The 23,997-nt window shown below is 40.6% G+C and overlaps 1 protein-coding gene across 1 annotated transcript in view; it reads left to right on the top strand.

Annotated features, from left to right (window-relative positions):
* sez6b (seizure related 6 homolog b) overlaps positions 1–23,997 on the top strand; it is a 259,161-nt gene that overhangs the window by 159,536 nt on the left and 75,628 nt on the right. The window contains exon 4 of the mRNA XM_084350932.1: positions 1,579–1,768. Coding sequence (XP_084207058.1) covers positions 1,579–1,768 — 190 coding nt within the window. The remainder of the gene's footprint in view (positions 1–1,578; positions 1,769–23,997) is intronic.

Below are 23,997 nucleotides of genomic sequence, written 5' to 3'. Positions count from 1 at the left end.
AGACCAGGCTCCTGTCTAAATGAATGGGGAGAGAGCCAGAACTTCACTTTCAATGGTCATCGCAACACAAAAACTCTGTCGAATCTGTCAAATCTGATAAAATCTGCTCAAAAGGTTAAATGACTTCGCCGCAAAATAGGGTTAAAAATAAATAAAAAAATTCCTACAGATTACACTCTTACATGTGCATGCTTTCACGACACCAACTTCTTTTACGGCTCAATACTGAGTGGCGCTGTTATGCACTTTTTGGTAGAGGGAGGACCCAAATGCGGACACTGAAGCTGGAAATAATTTCAGGAGTGATTTATTGATTTCACAATGGTTTAGATGGTGCGGGAGTTGAACGCTCCAGGCGGAGTCCCCGTCTGGTAGCGTGGAGGTGGAGGTGCAGGTGCGGTAGCTCATGGGGACGCTGGTGGGAGTGTGGTGCGTGAAGACGCGGGAGAGCACGGAGTGAGTCAGCTGGCTGCAAAGGTGCGGAGGGCTGGATGGCTGGAGCAGGAGACACAGGAAGCCGGTGGGTTGGTGATCACTAGAAAGAGCACGAGAGTAGTTAATTTACCTAGAGAACGAAACAATTAGAAGTCGTGTAGAACAACAGTCTAACAGGAGCCATGTACCACATCGAGTAGATATAATCATCTGGCAGCATGAAGAGCAGGGCTTTATCAGCAGCCGCTGATTGCCAACCTGCTGCAGGTGCGCATGTGACAGCGGCTCCGGTAATGGAAAGCTCCGCCCAGCCTCTCCAAGCACCTCTGCAAGCATAAAACAGAAAAGAAACCACACCACGCACCAAAATCCCCCACAAATATCACAGGACATAACAGGCGCTCCCAAATGGCACTGGCAAACAAATGCCAGTTAAATGTCTAATGTCACCTCGTTTGGTAATCTTGTGCATTAGTGGGATATTCTCTCGTCAGTGCTTATTAGAAGTCTGTCTGCAGCCACACCAAATCTGTTAAAATTGTCCTGAATCTCAACTGTGCGCTCTCCTCAATGCAACAACGCGAGTGGCTGACATCTGTCCTGGCTCGGCAGTTATAAAGAAGACGATTGGCTTTTGGGGGGATGGAGTGTATCATACAACCGCCACCTCTGATTGACACCTCTGTTGCAGATTTTTCTATTCAAAATCCCTTAAGTGATCTCTCTCTCTCTCTGTTATTATTTCTGTTTATTTTCTGATCTCATAGAAATCCCAGCAGTGAACTGTGCCATCTGAGCTCTCAGTCATTCTGGTTTAGGGTCAGTATGGAGTTCAACACCAGGTTCAGTCCAGAAGCTGACTGTGTAATGAGCTGCTGTCTCAGTGAATCAGGTGTTGAATATGCACAGATCACAGCCGCAAACTCGGTGAAAACGGCAGTGCAATTTTTACATCGCCATTTCATTGTGAATCGGACCCTATGTGATGCTGTGTAGAGCCGGAGCATCAGCTCCTGTAGCAGAATGAGGATCCTCAGCTTGGATGCTGCTGGGACTTTTTGATAATAGAGTCTAAGTTGGTCTCCTGCTTTTTGATTTTATATGATGCATAAATGGTCTAATCCCTCCTCTGTTTTCTCTCAGGTCATGAATGTGAATCTATCTGAGGGAGACAAGGTGGTGTTTGAAGATGTGGGCCATGGGGAGAACACCATGCTGGCCAACGAGTCCATTCTGATGAGGGGCTTGGTAGTACGAAGCCACAGCAATCAGATCTCTATCCGCTTCCACAGCCAGAGGTCTCAGGTTGGATCAGTCCTGCTCAGATACCAAGGTACATGACACAAGTATGATGCTAGAGTTTTGAAAAAACAGCCAACATGAAATTTAAATGAATATAATTTAAAGGAACTTGGGGCAGGATTTGTGAAAAAATAAACATGCATTTTAAGTTTTTTAATGCTAACGGGTGATGAAGTGTTCAAAACCAAGACGAATGAGCCCACCCACGTATCTCTCCATTGCCTTAAACAGGCTGTGTGCTGCATAATGTACTGTAATTCGGGCCCGAATTTCCCGCGCAGTCTTGCGGATGTGACGTCCGATGACGCTGAATGCGCGTCCTTGGATACAGGAAGAAGACAAGCGCGGTGGACCCAAACTAGTGTTTGGGTAGTGATGGATTCTGCTACGGCCAGCAAATGACCCAACACCACACAAAGTCCACTAAAAAGTCATACTAAGAAGAAAAAGAAGGTTTTATCAGCGGCATGTTGAAACAAAATTACGACCAAAGCGGGGCTGGCACCCGAATAAACATCGGATACGCGTTTGACTCATGGAGGCAGCTTCAACTGGAATTGGGACTGAAAACAGATGCTGACATGGCTCATTTCCTAGTAACCAGGTAAGAAAACATTACAGGTCATGTTTAGAGCTTGATTTGAAAATCATATGAGATCACGAGGACTCGGAGTGACCTAACGTGCAAAGTAGCGTTAGCTGCAAACATGTAACTTAGTCCACCGCTGTGTAACACTGAATAGTTACAGACTGCGCATTTTCCACGGTCCTTTAGTCTGAAACCGAATCGTTAGAAATATGTCCCTTTATATATGGGGCCGAAAGCCCAACCTGTTATCTGGGAGGTGACGTTAGCAGCTGGATGTAGCCACAGGCTAATGGTTTGTTTGTGTCTGTGTAGTAACATTAGCCGCTTACACACAGCAATCCCGTATCAGAGACGATATTTCTGTCCCCCAATATGCCGTCTTTGCTTTCGTCTGTGCCTTTCAGACTGCATCAACCGTAACGGTACATCGCTGCGCTTATGTGTCGCTACACACAGCGAGCCGGCTGCTTCATGTGTGTAGGGGATAAGGCATCAGCTGCACTGCTGTGAGGAGTTCATGCGCACTCCCGCGCCAGCTTGGCTGATGGCTGCAGTTATCCTAAAGGCAGCAATGGCCGTCGTGTCACTATTGAGTCTTATTTCTTGATCCTGCCTCAAGTTCCTTTAAATGAACAGTCTGTCTTAGTTAAGCCACGTTAGAAGAATGGGTCCCTGATGTGCCATGTAAGTCCTACAGTATGACAAAGCTTAAATTAATAAAATGATAGCTGTATTTATATGAAGCCACAGAAATGTGGGGAAATCAAAAAAACTCACAGTGATTTCTCAATAACCTGCATGTTCTGATCTGAAATCATGATTACACTCTGAGAAAGCAAACCATTTATATTTGAAAATTATTTCATGTATGCGGGTTCAACCTAACACTTCTGTCATCTAAATGTCAATCAGCCAGTACTTTGGTAGCTTTGGGCTCAAGGATTTATAGCTCTGAAAAGAGTCCAATTAATTATTAAACCAGCTTTTAAGATACTGAAACTTACGTCACATCATCAAAAAATTGCAATCTGATTAACTTTATTATCCACATACAAAGAGCAGGGCCCAGAATAATAAAATGATGTCTAATACAAGCCCACTTATGTGTATTCTATGGCCTGGATTTCTGTTCTGGAGATAGACTTCATCTCATTTGAGATCAAGCTTGTAAGGCCTAGACAGGTATACCTGTCTTGTATTCCTGGCAGATTGTCGGTGACGTGTTGGGTGTGTGTTATCACATATTAACGCGTTGTTGCTGTCAGCCAGAAAATGACTTGTGCTATCAATCAGCCACATGATTAAGTAAAACATTATATTTCTAACAGCTTTATTTGTCAGTTATTGTACTGGAGCTGTCTGAGAGTCAGGAACTGCTGAAAGTCTTCATCCTACAGCCTGCTAATGACAGAGGAGTGAACTGAAAGTTTTTCTGCACCTGTCTTTGTTTGTTTGGAGTGACAATTCATGAAGGGTTCTGTAAATGTGTGATGGTGCTTTAACACCGCCCAGGAGAGCAGGTCAGCTCTGGTCCTGCTGGTCAGATTTCATCCCATTAAAACTGTGTAGAGACTTCACTTCTTGATAACTCTTCATTTATCTTTATTCCCATTGATTAAACTCCAAAGTGCAGATGGCATGAGCAAACTTCTCCCCTGCTAAAAAGTGACATCAACATCATTACCTGCTGCTTGTGTGTGTGTACGTGTATTTTTTGTTCTGTCTGCTAGAAGCTGGAGCAGAAAGAAAGCCCCAGCCTATAGACACACACACACACACACACACACACACACACACACACACACAATCCATATACTAAAATGTCAACAATTTATCCAACCTATGCAAAAAGTACAACAATGAATTGGTTGATTTGTTCTTCTCAATCAAACAATATTCCCATCCATCACTTTTAAACATTGAAATACTAACCGACATTTATAATCAACTGACTAAAACAACTACACTGAAAACGTAAAATAAACACACACAAAGACAAGTCATTCAAGTTTTGACACGTCTTTGACTTCCAAGTCTAAGTTCAGTATTAAAGGAATAGTTCACTCTAGAACAAAATTCAGTCATTATCGACTCACCCTCATGCTGATGAGAAGTCCGGTGTAGTTTCTTGTTCCTCAAAGTGCAGCTGGAGACCCGCGGGGGTGCCCTCCTGCAGCAAAAATCCATATAACGGGCATCAATGGTGCCCGAGACGAAAAGGTCCATAAAACTACACAAAAACTTTTGTAATATTCCTCCATACTGCTCGTCCGCTGCAATCCAAGTGTACTGAAGTGGCGACATCCAGAGTTTCCTCGAAACGACGTCATTTAGTACATCTGCAGGAGGGTACCGCCGCTGGTCTCCAGCTGCACTTTAAGGAACAAGAAACTACACCAGACTTCTCATCAGCATGAGGGTGAGTCGATAATGACTGAATTTTGTTCTAGAGTGAACTATTCCTTTAAGTCATTTATTTTCTGTCTGTCAAGTTGTCTAAACAGTGACTCGAGTCCATCGCTCTGCTTGCTTCAGTTGCTTGCTAACATCTGTTTTGAACAGTGGTACATCAATAAATGTATTACAGTATTATTATTACGATAGAATAAGACTTGGAGAGGCCATTGACCCTACACATGTTGTAGATACAAACACATTATCTTGTCCAGTGTTATTTTGGTCAGAAAATGTTACTTGTCAACTATACCAGTGAGGGCAAGAATGTGCTTACTAAAAGACTGTTGTAGAGTGAAACAAACAGTGTTTCCTATCTCTGCAGACGAAATGCTGAGTTTGCCCCATATGTTTTTTATGGTTGACAGACCCGACATATTGGTATGTGCTGTTATTCATGCTATCTGATATGGCAGCAATTTAAAGCAGAAAAAAAAAAAATCGATTCAACTCCCACCATAATTAATTAAGGGAAAAATCCTGTAGCAATTACATCTTCATAATAACCAACAGAATATTAGATACATGCCCATTTTAAATTAATTTGTCAGCATGTCAATGGTTTATAATTATCTAAGGAACAGAATGAGCTGGCCCATCTGCTGCTCAACATTTAGCTTAATATCCCGGCACTACTCCTATGATGAAAGATTCCTCAGTGTTTTTCCATCAAGCGATTAGATGAAGCATGCAGCTCGACATCAGCTACATCAATTGCAATGTTTTCTGATTAGGGTTTTCAGGGGCTTTGAAAAGGAGATATTGACACCAGTAATTTTAAACGGAAGCAGTCAATTGATGGTACTTTGTACTAACATTTAATATCAATATATTACACCATTTTTATAAAAACAGACAACAGACATGCCAAGCTTTTACAAATTCGAAAGACACCATTGTCTGTCAGATAAATCTTTGTGGTCAAAGAGTGAATCAGTATCAGCTTTATTGGCAAGGATGTGTACACACAGCATAAATAAACAACAACAGAACATATATAAAATGTTCATATACAAGTGTTTCTGGCAGTTGAAAAAAATACAAATAGTGCAACAAAATAAATATTGAATGGATTTATATGGAGAGGGTGATTACGTATATGTATATGAATTTGTACATGTTTATTTACAGTGTAGGATTTGTAGTAACATTGCTAGTAACAGTGCATGATATGTGAGTTTCAAACTGTAAAATAAAAATGTATTATGGAAGCAGGTTGATGTTTTGATGTTAGAGGGTTATTGACACTGTGTCTCTGATTTAAGTGTTTACCAGACTGATGGCCCTTTGGAACAGACTGTTCTCTGTTGCTCTGTAGCACCTACCAGAGGGGAGAAGTTTGAACACGTTGTGTCCGGGCATGATGGGTTTGCAGTGATGTTTACTTGACTCTGGACATGTCCTGAATGGAGGACAGGTTGGAACAAATGATTTTCTCTCTTACCGTCCAGACTGGATTACTGTAGAGAATTACTAGATCAGCAATACAATGGGTGCAGTCTTATTGTCAAAAAATGTAAGGCCTATTTCTTTTACCAAGCACTTTTCCTTGACCCTAATGGAAAACATGATGGAAAGATGAGGAGAACTCATAAGGACTTCGGAAGAGACAACTGCAATGCTAAGAGAATTCAACAGCACTTACATTAGGCTACATATGTAATTATACGCCAGTTGTGTTATGAATGTTATTGACATTAATCTGCCTACAAATGTTCCAAAGTTGGACTAGCAAAAACCAATACATTTTCATACCTAAACAACTGAATAGTTCAATTGCCAGTGACTCCCAAAACGACGTATTACACCTTTCGTAAAAAAAAACATCTCTGTTGCAGCGTAACAGCGATAGATGTACCAAAACTTCATGCGTGCCTGCATTTTGGTTCAGTCTAGCCAAGAAAACTACTTGGCTAGGTTTAGTAAACGTTGTGATTTGAGTTTAAATAACTATGTTACTTACATAACTATGTATGTACATTACATATACGTAACTTAAAGGTCCAGTGTGTAATATATGGAGCATTTAGCTGCATCCAGGGGTGAAGTTCTAGATTGCAACACTCCCTCGCTTACTCACCTTTCTCTTTCCAAAGATGTTGGAGAAGCTATGGTGGCCTGCATGGACAATAAATCAATTTTCTAAATATTGGTTAGTCCACAACAGCATCGAGTATTTCTACTAATTCAAGTGATGAGGTGAAGATGTATTTAGTTTTTTAGTCTATAAAAATATAGGTTATAACTAAAAAAAAATAAATAAGAACCATATAAAGAAATTATGGAGCACTGTGAAAAATATTCACAGAATTTATTAACTCGGTGATGAGCAGACTTCTTCTTAGTTTATCTATCACACTTAGTCATTATTTTGACACTTTGGCACACTCCCAGCCCTAAATATCTTAAGTTATTGCTCCATGTGTTGTCTCACTGCAACGGACAAGGAATCAATCAAAATAATCATTACCACCAGCTCTCTGAGAGGCACAAACTGAGGCTACAGTGTGCTAATATTTAACGTGTTATACGTGGCCGCATTTATTTTTTTTTACCATTAGCAGCGGTGGTGAAGATATATTAAGGTCGGTCAGTCTGCAAACATTTCTTTTTCATCAGAGAATTCCATCTTGGAAAGGCAACTCCAGTGTTTATTCTTGTTTAATGCTTTCGCTTGTCCTGATCTCGTGTAGTGTCTTGGAGTTTTCGTTTCTTTGACAATGTTTCATGCTCCTGTAATTTTTGTACAAACTGTTTGGCGGGAAAGAGCAGCCCCTTGCTTGTCATCTTCTTTGTCTTCCAACCGGTGCATTTCCTGCAGCCACCCACTAAATTTAAAAAAGCAAAAGGCCCTCTTTAGTGCCAGGTTTGTCTGTTCTGGGCTACTGTAGAAACATGGTGGTGCAACATGGCGACCCCCGTCGAGGGGGACCGGCTCCCTATGTAGATATAAATGACTAATTCTAAGGTAATGAAAACATGGCTATATGTGATTATACACTAATTAAAACATACTTATGAATATTATATTCCATTTCTGCCAAGTTCTGCTATGCCACTACATTCTACACACTGGACCTTTAAGTTATGGATCTGAAGTAATTCAAAATAACCTACCGTTTACCCCATCTGTGTGCCATGTGGCACATTTGCACGGGATAAGCAAAATCTGTCTTTTGCTTGTGTTTACTGACATTATCCCCTGGATACATTGTCGACTCTGGTAAAGTTTGGGGATCAATAACATTTTTTCAATAACAAATGTTGTCAAAATGCAAACAATGCCTCATTCATTCATTCATTATAGACGACTAGCTACAACCTAATTTTCACCCAAACGAGCTGGACAAACTGCACTGGTCTCGATGTGCAGCGGCTGTGAGGCTGTCTACAAAGTGCAACACCAAAAAATGCAACTATTCACTAACTTTCACCAAAATGACTTTATACATCCGTGGTCTCCTGTTGGTTAGACTACAGAACTTGGGGAATGGGAACACAGGAATGACACTGCACAAGACTGAAACTATTGAAGATTTTCGCTTTTCGGTGTTGCACTTTGTAGGCGCTCCCTGTGCATTCACCTGACAGCTGGCTGGATATAGCAACCTTTGTTTGCTCCTAACCCTATCTGTCATCTTTTAAACACCAATATAGCCAATCTCACAGCACAGTTGTTGACTGCTGTTAAACATGTTATGAGCTGCAAACAAATGTCATAATTGTTAAGTTGTCTGAGAACTGGAAACAGCAGTTTAAAAAGAAATACAACCCCAAATCACAGACCCCAGCAAAATAAGAGGGAATATAAAAAAAGTAGGATGCAGACTTGCAGCAGAGAGAGAGAGAACGCAAGGGAGCTCATGTGGACAAGCAAGACAGAGTCTGAGTCCTCACTGCATTATTAACAACTATGATGAACTAGTTGTGGATCACATCTGTAGCCCGTAACCAGGTGCTGTCTCGCCCTCCTCATCTTGCGATTCACAGGCATTAGTTCTGTGTTGCTGCAGTGTGCACTGAGCAGCAACTGTCAGGAGACAGTAGACCGTGTGCAGCATGGTTCAATTCAGTACATACTTTCAGTAGACATGACAGTGAACAGTGTGCAGTGCTACCAGCAGTTAAAGAATATGCAGAGTTGTGGCTAAGTTGTGGCTGGGAATAATTGTTTAATCTCTGTGTCTTTGTCTTGCGTGTTCTTGCTAGTGCTAGCTTTACTAGCATCCTCTTCGCCTGCACAGGTTTCACCACGCCGTCTCACCAGGTGAACGCCAAGATACTTGCTACCACTGTACTTAAACACTGTTCTACAGAACTTACAAACGGCCTGCTTTCCATCCTCTGAAATTATCACCTAGTCAATCAACCATTATCATAAGAACTGTGTTATGTTGCTAAATCAAAACTGAATTTCCTCATTACCTTTTCATTTTTGGCACAAAACATTTTAATCCACCGGATAAATCTATGGATTCCCCGTTTTATGTTGTTATACAAACATAAATGAAACATTCTGGCTGGTAAAGGGGTCTCTGGTAAGGGAACAAAATGGAAGAATGACTTCTCTGGGTCACACATTGTACTGTACATCGCCTCACACACTGATTTATACGATTTAATATGCAGCCTGCTTTCGTATAATGTGTATGGCAGCTTCCTGATAAGTACGAATATTGACTCTGGCTGTGAAAAGAATTTCCAGAAGGATGTTGTATGCATGTCAGGAGTGACATATTGCAAACTGATGTGAACATGTTTTAAGCATGCATTATAATGAATACAATCACATATCCATGCTGCCTGTCTGTCATTGTCCCCTAGTGCTGTCTGGCCTGCACTTTCCTTTCTCTGCCTGGGAACAATAAGTGGGTCCAGCAACTCAATGTGATGAATCCTATCTCAGCCAACACACGCACTTCCTCACTGCTCAAGCCACTGCAATCCAAAAACATTGAATGTATTGATCAGCGTTCTTTTTTTAGTATTTCAGACAAAAAGCCAGGGAGAGTAGGCTCGCTCCTGGAGGGATTTGAATAGAGAAGCACAAAATGGAGTGTTTCTGTGATGTATCTGGAAAGTTTTAGCTCAAGGTGTGTAAGCTGAAACTTCAATAGTTCTGTCTGCAGTCCAACTAATGGGTCAGTGCAAATGCACTGATTAAGGGAGGCTGACAGGAGCTGAGAAGAGAGGAGCAAACAACCACTCTGACTGTAATTACTGGTTTTAAGGCTTCTCTTTAAAGGTGTAATTTGTAAAACCTGGGCAGAATTTGAAGGTAGCTCCACAAATTCCGTGGGCAGCATATCACCAGAGAAACCAACAACTGATGCTCTTTGCTGGTTATACTTGGCTGTAGCTAGCTACCGTTTATTTATTTACGGGGACTTTTATTTCATAACGTCACATTTATGTCACTGCTCTTTTATTTCATGCTGCAATATTCAAATGAGGGGGCGGGGTATACCTCATTTGAATATTGCAGCATGAAATAAAAGAGCAGTGAAATAAATGTGACGTTATGAAATAAATTCCCCAGAAAGAAATAAATGTGACGTTAGGAAATAAAAGTCTCCTGAAAAAATAAAAAAGTTGTTATATAAATTAATCTATGTATTTATATTTAATTTATGTCTATTTATCAACCTATTTATTTAATTTGGGACTCATTTCATGGCATTATTTATTAATTTATTAATTTATTAATTTATTTCATTATGACTAAAACGGCTTTCCATAGTTTGATGAAGCTTGTGTGCGGTGGGGCCTGTAAACTATAATGGCCGCTTCACTCAACTGAGCTAAAAATAAAAAGCACGTGCACAAGAGTTTCAGTTAGTACTCACGAATCCTATGTTTGTTAGTAGGGACAGAAGGGTACAAGCAATGGCAGTCCTACAAGGGCATTGGCAATGGCAGTCACAGTTCAAGCACACACATGGGCAATGGCACACAGCAGCAAAGTCACCAGGAAGAAAACAGCAGGGCCGTCTTTTGGAAACCAGTCTCGATCTCTCTCCCTCTCCAACGTCCGTCTCCTCTTGCAGGTCACACAGAAGTTTATATCAGGACCACGAAAGTTGACCTCCACGATAAAACTTAAATGCTCCCCACACCACGATGCGTCCGTCTTAACTCTCTGGTCGATAGCGTCTGTCTCTCCTGTTGCGTGCTCACCACACTCCACCCTAACCTGCACCACTAGTCCCGCCCCTTACACAGTGAATTTGCTCTGATTGGCTCGTGACTTTGATAACAACCAAAAGGCAACACAAGAATGAAATGATTGACAGGTAACAAGTTAGATTACACATGAGAATACACTGCTACTTCATCCCTCATTTTCTCCCAGATCACAGATGTTTTATAAACTTAATGAACTTAAAGGTCGCATATTATGAAAAACACGTTTTCTATGGTGAAGTCAGCTTGAAAGACTATGCGAACAGTGTCCAAGAGTTTGGAGACTGTGTTGGAGACAAACACAGCTTTTGCTAGCTGTTTTTAGATGTTACCTGTTGCAGGTCAGTGGGGGATGGGAGCCGGGTGGTTGATTGATAAAAAACAGTATAATATGGGACCTTTAAAACCTTTATATATATTTATCTTTTAACTGTAAATAGTCTAATTTATTAAACTGTACATATTATATTTACACTTTTTATCCAGCACATATTTTAACCATTTTTTTCAATATTATGAACTTCCTCTTTTAAATATCATGAACTTTTATGCACTGTGACCTAAATGATTTTATACAGGGCTACACTAAGCTATGTGGAAGGTGATTTAAAATGTCACAAGCTACAAAAGCATGAGTCATGTGTGAGGCCACATTGCCAGATGAGCTTAACACATTTTGTATTGATCTCCTCAACAAAAATTTAGCTGTAAAGTCTACTCTGCCTCCAGAGGACCGGCCACTGTCACTAACCATAACAGATTTGAGAAAAATCCTGCTGCGAATGAATATAAATAAGACTGCTGGTCCAGATAATATACCTGGCCATGTACTAAAAACATGAGCCAATCAGCTAGTTGATATTATTACTGACACTTTTAACATCTCACTCTCACAGAGGTTCTCCAGCCCATCAAAGACAACATGCCTGCCAGCCTGGACCCCCACCAGTACACTTTCAGAACAAACAGATCCACAAAGGATGCCATATCCACTGTCCTCCACTCAGTCTTTACACACTGTAAAAATAACAACAGCTACATTAAATGCTGTTTGTTGACCCCAGCTCAAACAGCGTTCCCCACAAAGCTAATTGGGAAACTTCACACTCTGGGCTTGAGCACCACACTCTGCAATTGGATGTTTGAACTTCCTCACAAGCAGACCCCAGATTGTCCAGATTGGCAGTCACACCTCCTCTGTGTTAGTGCTCAACACCGCAGCCATCCAGGGCTGTGTGCTCAGCCCCCTCCTGTTCACACTGTACAGCCATGACTGCCTTGCCCAGACATGGACAGAACTCTGAAGTGAAGTATGCAGATAACACCACCATCGGCCGCATTACAAACAATGATGAGAGTTCATATCGGGAGGAAATCAAAATCAGTGATATCTGTAAAGTGCGATGTCCCAAAGGATATTAAAAGACAACACCCAACTCAACCACTGTCTGTTAACCCTACTGCAATCTGATACAAAGATACAGAAGTATCAGCTGCTGTACTGCCAGAATACGGAGCAGCTTCATTCCTCAGGCTGTGCGTCTCCTAATTTATCAACTCCAGTCTATAAAATAGTTTGTACTGTCTGTTTTTTCAGTGATGTAGCATAAATTCTCGAACTCAGTTTTCTTTTGCAACCCTGGACTTTTAAAATGATAAATGAATGAACCTTTAACCTTGACTGTGAACAGCTAACCCCGCTACACAATTATTTATCTATACTTTACCCCTTTTTACACTTGTTGTCCTCTCTCTGAAAGGGCCTTACGTCTTCATTGGCTGGCCAGTGGAACTCCCCTGTTGAGTTTTTTAATCAGCATCAGGCATTGCATACACTGCCAATCTGTACAAAATAACCAAACAAACAACATATTTATGCTCACCATCTATGTGCATTATTGTTCCTTTAGCTGTGTGCTCTTTATCTGCTGTTTATGCCTGAAACTGATCACCCATAAAATGGTGCACACCCCAAACTGACCCTAATGTTAAAGAAAAGCTCATTTCAATGCATTTGTTGGATCGACCTTGAACACAGTGACAGAACATTTCAATACGAAAAAAGTAGAATATCATAATTTTAACTTTTCATGCCAGCTGACACTAAACAAAAGCAGTGCCATCAATTCTTGCTCTGAAATGGAACTCTTTTTGATCTTCAGTAATTGACTGTGAACAGTAAGACAACAAATTAGGGAGATTAGCATGGTGAAACAACTTGCTGCTGGAGTGGAAGGTTAAACAAGTCTCGGTGAGTGGGGAGACGTGGTTAAAACTGTTTTTTTTTTAAATTGTTCAGCGAGAACTGAAGTTTCTGTCAATGGTAGCGTTCTAGCTTACATTAGCCTCGAAGGCTACAATTTTAACTGTTGCTTGGCAGAACCCTCAGCTGCTCCAGGATGCCTCTCTCATCAGTTGTTGTGGTCCGACTCGGAAAGTACCGATGTCATCATCCAGATTTTAAATTGTAAATATCAACCTTGTTTGATATTATCAGGGTGGCCCTGATGAGTCTGTGAGCAGTTCCGGATGCTAAACACTGGATCTGTAAACCCCCCCACATTATCAGATCATCTGTGCCAAACAGCATGTTTTAAACAGGCACTGCACTAGTTAAATTTCCATTTTACATCAAAAAACAAGTTGAATGTTATTCTCTGGATCACATTTTTATCTCACACCTATGGGGTCCAAGTGTGTCTTAGACAGACTATACAGTACAGTGAACCATCCCTGTATGCAAACTCTATGTTTCATAGCCCAGCTCCATCCCACACTGCAAAGGTTATGACATTGTGTGAAATTGAATTTCATCACTGAAGGATATTTCCCACCCACAGTGTCTTGTCCTGTACAAGCTTGTCACACCCAATTATTCTCAGTGAGCACTGATGAGCGAGGCGTGAATGAATCTCCTCTGTCAGTTTCTTTATTGATGTCCAGGCACAGAGGAAGATGTATCTATTTTTCATCAGTCCATGTAAAATGCAAGACTACTAATAGACCATTTGTCTCTGTTAGTGAAAGGAAATTTCATGGCATGATAAATATAGAACTTCTGAAGGGCTGTCAGGATGCAAGACGGTTATCTGTAAGTGTACAACCGCATTTAAAAACTGGAACTGGTAATGCAATAGTAACTTATTTTTTTCCTATTTTTTCATGAGACAATTTAAATGCTTAAAGCATATAGATAGCATAAACATGTGCAAGCATATAACCATAGAAAGTGATTACCTGAACATTTTTTGTAAAAAGACGCAAAAAGAAAAAAATCTGAATGTACTGCTATTGCTATAAGTATACTGTACAACAGGACTAAGGGGTTTATTAAAAGGATACTTCAGTTCTTCACTACAGTAAGGGGACTTGCAAGTGACACATTTTTTTAAAAAGAATAGGTAAACGTGAAGCAGCAGTCTAAGATACCCTGACTATCCTGACTCAATAAACACTTCATGCTACATTTCTCACAATGCAACTCAACAACATCATTTGTTATATCCTGCTTGCCATTATAAATGCCAACGTCTATAAAATGCACATCCAGTTTGACAAAAACAACTCAAGGTCTGCTGAATAGTTATATACAGAGTATCTCATGCATGGTCGTCATCAGCGGATGGAGTCTGCTCAGTTGTCATTGAGAGGGATAAGCTCGGTAGCTGCTGTGATTTATTTTATTGTTAATGTGTGTTAGCTTTCAATTAAAATAAACAGGAAAGTTAATTCATGATATTGGAACTCTTTCCAGTTCAGTGAAAGAAACCCAACTCCAGGTCCACTTTTTAGGGTTGGGTTCCAAATAGGGATGAATGATCTCGATTGTAAGTCAGATATCAATCGAAATGAGATCACAATCTTGACCTTTGAAATCAAAGGCAGAATCAAGGATTTAGCCATGCCAGAGGGGAAATAAAACACAAACAGCATGTTGTAGTGCGGCACGTCTAACCTGAAGCTGCAACCAATGAATAGACACCATGGCAACTGCTCCTATAGTAGACACATCAACCCAACTCGAACCCCCTCCTGCTTCTTTTGAAATAAGTGTGAAAATATTGTGCGTTTCCAGTGAGTTATCTCGCGTTGTTGACAAGAAAACCACAGTTTTAGCTATGCTTTGCGTGTGTAGCATACACGCCCATGGACAACACAACAAATATGGCAGGACATCTCTGCAGGCATCATAAAGAAGTAGACTTAACTAAAGTGTAACTAAACCCCCAAACCTCTTTTTTCTGCTGAAAACAAATGTATTTGGGTATGAAGTAATGTTGTTGATGTGTTCTGGTCCAACTCTTGACATTTTAGTCAAAGTATTTCAATTTGGTGTATTTTGTTGTAAAAATGTAAGAGTGACTGCCCTCTATGGGTTTAAACCCGGCTATTACAATCAAATTTTGCTATTGGCTGAGATGGAGGCCGATGAGTTTTGGAGGCAGCTTACATCACAGGCCACCACTGTTCGCCCCGCCCCTCTGTGTGTGTTTTTGCGTGTGTGAGTGGTGGTGGGGGGGCTCTGTTGGAGGCTGCACAGTGACTGGATGTGTCTTAACTGCTCCTGGAGCCCCGCCCACAATCAAGGCATTTTTTGAATTTCCGGCCCAGATGCACCTCAGCCAAAACCTAGGGGTTTAGTTACACTATAACTAAGAAAACAACACCGTTAACACAGCCAACTCTTCTGTCCTCATTTAGAGCTAAGATTCCACAAAATTCAATTCACGCTAAAGCAATAACCAGCGCTATAGGGGTATTTGTAGCATCAGACATGTGACCTTATTCGGTGGTGGAACACCCTGGATTTAAGCATTTAATAATTAAATGCTTAAATTTGGCATTGGCATTTCGTAATGTGGTTCCAGTATATCAATTAAATTTTAATTGATATACTGGAACCACATTACGAAATGCCAAGCAGGTCGCATCTTATCACAAAGGTGTTGCCCTCCATGTACAGTATGATAATGTGAAGGAAAAGGTAATTGGAGGTCTGAGCAGTGCAGATTTAGTGGACTTAAAGACAGACTGCTGGACCTCCAGAGCAACACAGAGCTAAATGACCCCACATTAATGATGACTGGGAAATTGAAAATCCAGTCCTTCAAACTCGCCCCATCTATGAAGCTCACACAAGTGAAAATTTGGCAGAAGTGCTAAGGGAAGTAGTCGTGGGATGGAAACTGGACAGACCAAATGCCACCACCCCTGTGACAACAGATAATGCATAGAACATTGCTAATGCCTATGTATTTGATAATACTCAAAGCATAAATTTCTAACATGAACTTTATTAAACAGAATCAAAAACCTTCACAATATTAGGCAGGTGGTCATAATATTATGCCTGATCGGTGTGTATACATATTTATGTGTGTGTGTGTGTGTGTGTGTGTGTGTGTGTGTATAGGCCTATACAGGGTTCAAAATTAGCGGTCGCCAGTCGCCAGTGGCGACTAACTTTGAACCTTTGGCGAGTAAAGGAAGCCGGCTAACCGGCCACTCTGGCGAGTGAAAAAAAAATAGGGTCCGTCTATGGTCCAACTACTTTGATGTTCCTCCTGCCCCGGCTGTAACGCTCGGGTTGTGCGCCGATGTCGCGCAGATCTTCAAGCTCACAACATGCTGTAAAGCAAGGATTTGCTTGTTGCCTCTGATTATACTGATTATAGTCTACCTATTAGCTTCCAATGTAGACGCGCGACATGCGCGCTCACAACCCAAAGCGGCGTGTAGCCGCGTGCATTCGGTGCGACGGCGACGCCGTTTTTTCCCCCCGTGCATGTCCGTGGAGCTGTGCGCCGCGGACGTGCACGGTTCCCTACGTTGCTGTGTCAGGCAGGTGTTTCCCACGGAGCTCTGCCCCGTTTCAAAGGTGAAGGAAGCCCTAAGTGGAGAGACGTTGCCTCCACGATGTAGAATGTGTTTTATAGAAGAGAAACACACATTTCAGGAGCTGACTTGTATCATCAAAACAGACACATGTAAACACAGAACGCTGAAAATCACTGGACATGTCTGTTGGGATTATACAAATCAACAGTGTAAAGTAGAGCTGTCAAGATGTATGCAGTAGTTAATTATTGCATATCCTACTGCACCTATCACTCCTATTGTTTCTGATGTACAGGTGCATGAGAATGTCATGGGAGAGTTTATTAAGGCCTATGTCACTAATTCACCGAATGAAACATCCCATGTCTTTATTTATTCAGTTTATTTTAAAAGTAATAATTATGGCTAACATTCAATGAAGACCTAAAATTCAGTATCCCCAAAAATTTAAATATTTGGCCTTCTGAAAATTATGTCCATCTATATGCACTCATACTATAATGTAATTATTTGTTAATGGTAAGCACCCCCTTACCTTTAAGAATGCAAGTTAATACATTAAATGTTAATTCTTTTTCAACAAAAAAGTATGTTTTATAAATAAACCTTTAAGGGAAAAAAAGGCAAATTTGACTCATTCCCTTATTCCACACAATAATATGCTAATATTGCTATAATATGTGTTAAAAATGCTTATGAGTGTATTATAACAGTTAAACACATTGAAAAATATACAAAACAGCTATACATAATTTTTGGCCAGTAAAAAATCTTTCTGGCCAGTAGATTTTTAAAGCTCACTAGCCAGTTGGCCAGTGAGCAAAAAAGTTAAGTTTGAACCCTGTATATATATATATATATATATATATATATATATATATATATATATATATTCCCCTGATAATATTCATGCTATTGCTATCCATGCTATAGATACTGATCTTGCTAGAATGGCAGTCTGGTTGCAATGGTAATAATTACTTATGACTCTTAACCACACCCCTATTCTAGACAGGAAGAAACACTGGCTGGAGTGGCGCTTTAATGTGTTCTTCATTCAAGTGCAGGAGTTTCTTCTTCAGAACAGACTACTCCTCATCCACAAGCCTTGCTTGTGTTGGCGGCAATGGTTCATGCTACCCTAGAGGGTTAAAATACAATGGCAAAGTGCAAAACAAACCTGGAACACTTTGTGCTTGATGCAAACCATCAGACCACTTCCCAAGGAGGTTGAAGTACGGTTCATTTCAGATGGGTCTTAGTACTTTTGGGGGGTTCACTCATCCCAAAAAAATATTGACTAATCTCTCTGAATTTGTTTGGGGTGCTGAAAGGGACCAAGTGTGAAAACACCTTTAAGCCTAGTTTCCACCAAAGTACTTTCAAACTCTTGAACCCTCACGCAACCGTAATTAATATACCTAACCCCTAGATGTGTTTTGCATTTCCATTGCAGGCGGTTGTTTAGGGATGTTACCCTCAGGGCTTTGGAGGTAACCTCCTTTCACTTTTCCAGCAGTTATAAAACAACAGGGGAGACTGGTCTTAACTCTTGAGAAGCTGCTGCATATATTAACTGACACACTGACCTATACTGTACATTACTGCTAGATTAACAACTGCTAACCTTTTTATTTCCTCTGTGTCCCTATTGCCACTCACTCTCTCTTGCTCAACCATACACTCCCTACATTCAGCACATACATTTTGTGAACTTTCTTCTTAGTATGCGGTTTATATTTCAACAAGGAGACAAGCTGCAGGCAGCAGGACTAAAGACTGCTGATAAAAAAAACAATGGAAAATCTTAAATCGGAGCGCAGAAGACGACACTGCTCTGGTTGTTCAGTGGTCTGCAGTGTTTTAAGTGCACCTTTTAGTATCAGATGAGTGGGTTAGGTAGCCAAATGAAGGGTAACGAAAAACAAGACGGCGTGGAGAGGTTCTTTTGGTTCCATCCACAACTTTTTATAGTGTAAACAACAAAACTAACCATTCTACAGTAAAAAGATAAGAGGCTTTAGTGTAATCTAATTTCATTTATTAGTGACCAAAACGGCTGCAAATCTTAGGCAAATCAACGCATAACCCTAACTCAGGACTAAGTGGACAACATACTTGCAATGTCCTGAACCCTTAATAAAACAAGTTTTTATAATGAAAACACTTTACCAGTCCAATTGATATTTTCTCTGTACACCTATGATGGTCATACGAGAGAAAGGTTGGAAAGAGGGTCAAAGGATATCCAGAGTAAATTGTTTTTAGCCATTAGTCATTAACATACTAGGACAATTGATGACGTCAAAATGTTGACCTTGATGAAAGGTGGTGTTAAAGAAAAGGTCAGCAGGTCACCAAAAGGAATCATTCTCTGGTGATCATGGAAATCATCTGAAACTGTTTCTGGTTTCAATTACCTCACTTGCCTTGAACCAGGCCTATATTTGAAAAAAAGGCCTATATACAAGGCAGGGCTTCATATCTAGAGAGAGCTCCCCCAAAGGCCTGGAGCACTTTCGCTGTGGATATGCAGCATTTTTTGTTGCTTGTGCTTACTGGGTTTGTGTTTTTGACTTTGTATTGTGTCTGTATTTGAACGTGCTTTGGGCCATTGCAGCACATTTGTATATTTGGTTGTGTTGTGTGTGTTTGCAGCGTATTAACTAAATGCTGCCCATGTGTTGTCAAATTGATGTTTGAAGATGGTTTCCTATTTTGTAGATGTTTTGTCTATTTGCCTGTGTTTTCTTTAGTTACAGTAAATACAAACTTTCTCCTGTTAGTTACTCTGTAGTAACAGAGCCACAACAGAGGCAAGAGAACATCTGTGTGTAAGGGTGTAAGATTATAATAAGTATTAGTATGGTGCTAATAAAATAATTATTCATCCAGCGAGATAACAGCCTCGTTCATTCAATAACACCAATTAACTCTTGTTGTACAGTCAGAAATAGGTCTATTAACACACAAATTAATTTAGTGGAAATAATTGATTGTAATTCAAGTAAAGCATTAGCAAAATCGCAATCGTAAAATGTACAGAAACCACAAAGACTTTATAGTCAAACATTTAGTCACTAATCTAAAAAAACATGACAACAAAAAAACAAACTAGACTACAGTGACAAGACACTAAACACGAACAAAGAGGTTCGGTGGTTGGACCAGGTGTGAATGGAGCTGTGTTCAGCAACACAATAGAAACCAGAACATGAGGAACCTTAAAACAGACTGTGCCTGCATTGTTCAAAGCTGAGAGTATTGAGAGTGACTGGGAAGAAAGCAAGAAACCGAAGTTTGACCTTAGTACTTCTTATCATAACCTACACTTATGGAACCTGTTAACATTCACCTATATTAGTCAACCCTTGGGAAGTTTGTTATCACGGACGAGGCTGCAGGGGAAGGAGGAGAAGTTGGGTCAGATTAGGATGAAGAAGGAGGAGGCCTTCTTCCAATCAGTCGGCCTTTGTTGGCGTGGGGTCCTGTATCTCTCTCTGTTTCATGCACCCTTTGGGAAGGTGTGCAGGTGATCTTTAGTTTCTTCAGTCCTGACTTTGTTGGGTCAGGACACAAAGGAAGTTCTTTTCTCCATGCATGCTCTTGTTGCCAGCATGCAGCTGAGGTCTTAACACGATTTCACATATTCCACAAATGCATGATAAACATTGTTAATTCAATTTGAAATGTTATTTGTGGCAGCTCATAAGCATTACATACTTCTATGTATTGATACATTGATATCTTTTAACTGGCACAGTGAAATGAAACTGGGAAAAAAAAATCAACACACTATTTGTCCATGGATTCTTCCTTCTTCTTTTGGATGAGCAAGGCTGAAGTGTGAGCAATTGAAGAAAACAGCAAAGTAGCAACTGAAAATAATACGTCACTGAAAACAATATTCTAGCATATTTGAATAACAGTTTTCTTGAGAACATATGCTATCCATACCAGCTTCCATGGCAATCTGGTTGTTGTTTAAATGTCTTGCCTTGGACCAGTGACTTACAAATGTACTGCCTTTTTCATGCTAGCAGGGTCAAAATAGAAACCCACTGAATTTTGACACAAAAACTAATGCTCATTAGCGGTCTGGATAGTGTGTAATTGGAGAATTCACAATGGTGGGCTGCATTTAAAATACGGTAGCATCAGCTGCTTGTTGTTACCCTCATGCGTTTCTTTTCTGTCCCTGTCATTACGAACCCCATATGTCCTGCCATTGGCCCGTAGAGCAGCTGGCCGTCAGAGGACAAGAGCTCCAACTGCTACTGGGTGATTTACCTGTGGGTGGGAGGTCGAGTGCTCCATACCATGTTAGGCTAATTGAAAGAGAAATGGCAGGGTGATCTTGCTATAACAGCATGTCCACGTCCTGCAGCCACAAGCCCCTGCTAAGCTGAGGGGCCGCTGCAATAAAGCATAAATAAAATGGATTGCAAGGGGGTGGAGGGTGGTTGTTGGGGTTGTACTGTACGTTTGAAGCCCCCTCGTTGGCTTATTGACTCACAGGGAGTGGGGGAATAAAGAAGAGAGCTGTGTTTTCACTGCAACATAGATTAAACCACAGTCTGCCAGCAATTTGTTTCTTCCCTCGTTCTTTGCTATTAGACTCATCCTGCATCATCTGTGCTACTCTGCTTTATAAATGATCTCTATGTGGGTGTTTCTGTGCCTTCATCCTCTCTTTCCTGCTGGCTATTTATCATAGTTGATGGCCTCTTGAGGATGGAGCCCCAGTGGACTCTCCTCAGAGCAGTTACTGCAGGTCTTCTCCATCTTTTCTTTGTTTTTCCTCTTCCTTTCTCTCTGTGAAGAGTGCTCCCAGTAGATCACAGTGAAATGAGGACAGTGCAGAACGTGTCTGGAATATAGATAAAACAGGATCAGAGGTGTTGTTTAAAACCATGTCTGATATAATGGCAGCTCTTCCTCAAATACATCTAATTGCTTTGTGTTTATTAATATGATTAATTTGATATCAGACAGAACAGAAAATATTCCACAGATATTGTTGGATTTTACAGCAGAACAAATGTCACACTTCGAATGCTGTTTTCAAGGCATTTTCACCCCCTCCTCTCATTTGTCTAAGTTTAGACTTGAAATATTTCCAAAAGTGTTGGATGGGTTTACTGAAACCATTAGAAAACATATGTTTGCACAGCATATACAGAACACGGATATCCAGCCAGTCTTTTTTAGCATTAGTGTTAAACAGTGATTTTAATTAAACAGTAACTGCACCAATTTTACATGTTAATGTGAGTTTACAAGTCTTGTGGAGTACTAGTGCATATGTGAAAAAGTAGTATAAATCCTTGTGTGGTTCCAGAGGAAGCTGCATGTAATCTGATACATTATCTTCAGTGATGTCACACAGTGGTTAAGTTACATTGTGGGTAATGCAGACACCAGGTTTTAAAAAGCAGTCCACTGGTCTATCACTGTTGGACTCATAATGGACACTTTGAAAACAAATGATAACAGAACCAGGGAAACATGTTCTTTTTAATTCAATGCATTCTCCTTACTTTTCAAAAACAGGTGCCACGAGGTGCCTACATTACCTATTGTGCAACTTAGTCACTGAGTGACACCACTGGAGGCAATTCATCAGATTCCATCCAGCTTCATCTGGAGCCACTCTTTTTTGTTAAGACAGGACTCTGCTGCCAGGACAACTTCTTAAAAACTCAAATCTGGGAAAATATGAGTAAATGTTGGCAAACTAAAACACTGAAACATTTGTATAAATCTGTGGTTCTGTGCCTTTTGGTGCCATGACCCCCACCCCCCAGCATATACACTGTACCGTTAGTGAAGCATGATACACTCTGTTGTCAAGCACAGAGATCCTACTATTCCACTATTCACTGCTATTCCACAGTGAAGCCCGGAAACAGAGCTGCAAGACACATTCATCTCTGCAGAGTTTGCAGCTCCTCACAGTAATGCAGAAATAAATGCTTTGAGGGAGCAAATGAGATTAGAGATGAAGTTTGATCCAAGCGGAGCCATTCCACATCAAAGCCATATCACAATGCAGCTGTAAAATAAATAAATTCAATTTACATCTGTTAGCTACAGGGGACCATTAAACATCTCAAATTATTGCTCTTCCCCTGTGATCTACACTGTGGCCACGAGGCCTGATTAGATACACTGGAGGCCAACATTTTCTCATAGCAGTTGTACAGAGCCGGCTAATGGCCGGTCTGGGGCTCATGTGTTGGTTTAGCAGCTCAGGAGCAGCAGAGGAAATAATGTTCCTACTGAAGTACAAGTACTGATAACTCAGCTGAGATTTTAAATTCTAGTGTCACTTCGATTACCTGTAAATATCTACTTACAAAGTCAAGATAAAAACATATATTCACCTATGAAATTAGAAGTAAGTGGTTCAGTAAATTACAAGGGGTGGAGTTATCATTACAGGTCTTGAATGACAGGTTTCCATCTTGGTTATTAGATCACAAAGCTGCACACAGCTCAGTTTCCTCGACAGTGCTAAACTGGTTTGAATCCTATTTGAAGGTCAGGGACTGTATTTATTGTACATTGCTAATGGAACATCTCAGCTTACAAAAAGGGCCCATGTGATTCAGTAGACTTAATGTAAACACTAAACTGTAGGTCAGCCTGTACCCTGAATTAAAACAAATAAAAAAATAAAAGCAGTGCTTATTGATAATCATCATTAAAACCAAAATATGACAAATGACCACAAGGCCTAAGAAGACACAACATAGTGATGTAGCATATAGCAGTCCTTTTGCTGCTCCAAGGCAATTTGTCTCTGTGAAAGCTCCCTGTTAGCTCTGGTCTGATGTTGCCACAATGCTACCATGATGGCTCTTTTATCTCTTTCTAGTCTCCAGTGAGCCTGTGCGTTTCATAGTTTTTGGTTGGCCTGGATATTAATAGCTACAGCTGACCATGGTAATGACTAGCTCAGGGAGTGATAGGACACAGCTCCAGCAGCTGCTGCTATGGCAGCAGTAGTGTGGGATGTTGCTCTAATGAGAAATACTATAAAGACCAACACTGCTCTTCTTATCTCTGTTTCTGTGAGACACTATAGAGCTGGCAAACATCCCTCAGCACTAACAGAGTGTTGGAAGCAGCCGAGGTCGTAGGTTGTCATTTATTGGCCTATTTAATCTCCCTACATTTTTCCTCGCCTGAGG

The sequence above is a fragment of the Pagrus pagrus genome, assembly GCF_965226575.1.
Source record: "Pagrus pagrus genome assembly, chromosome: 4".
Taxonomy (NCBI): Eukaryota; Metazoa; Chordata; class Actinopteri; order Spariformes; family Sparidae; genus Pagrus; species Pagrus pagrus.
Note: the sequence above shows the minus strand (reverse complement) of the source record. Positions and strands in the feature narration are given on the sequence as shown.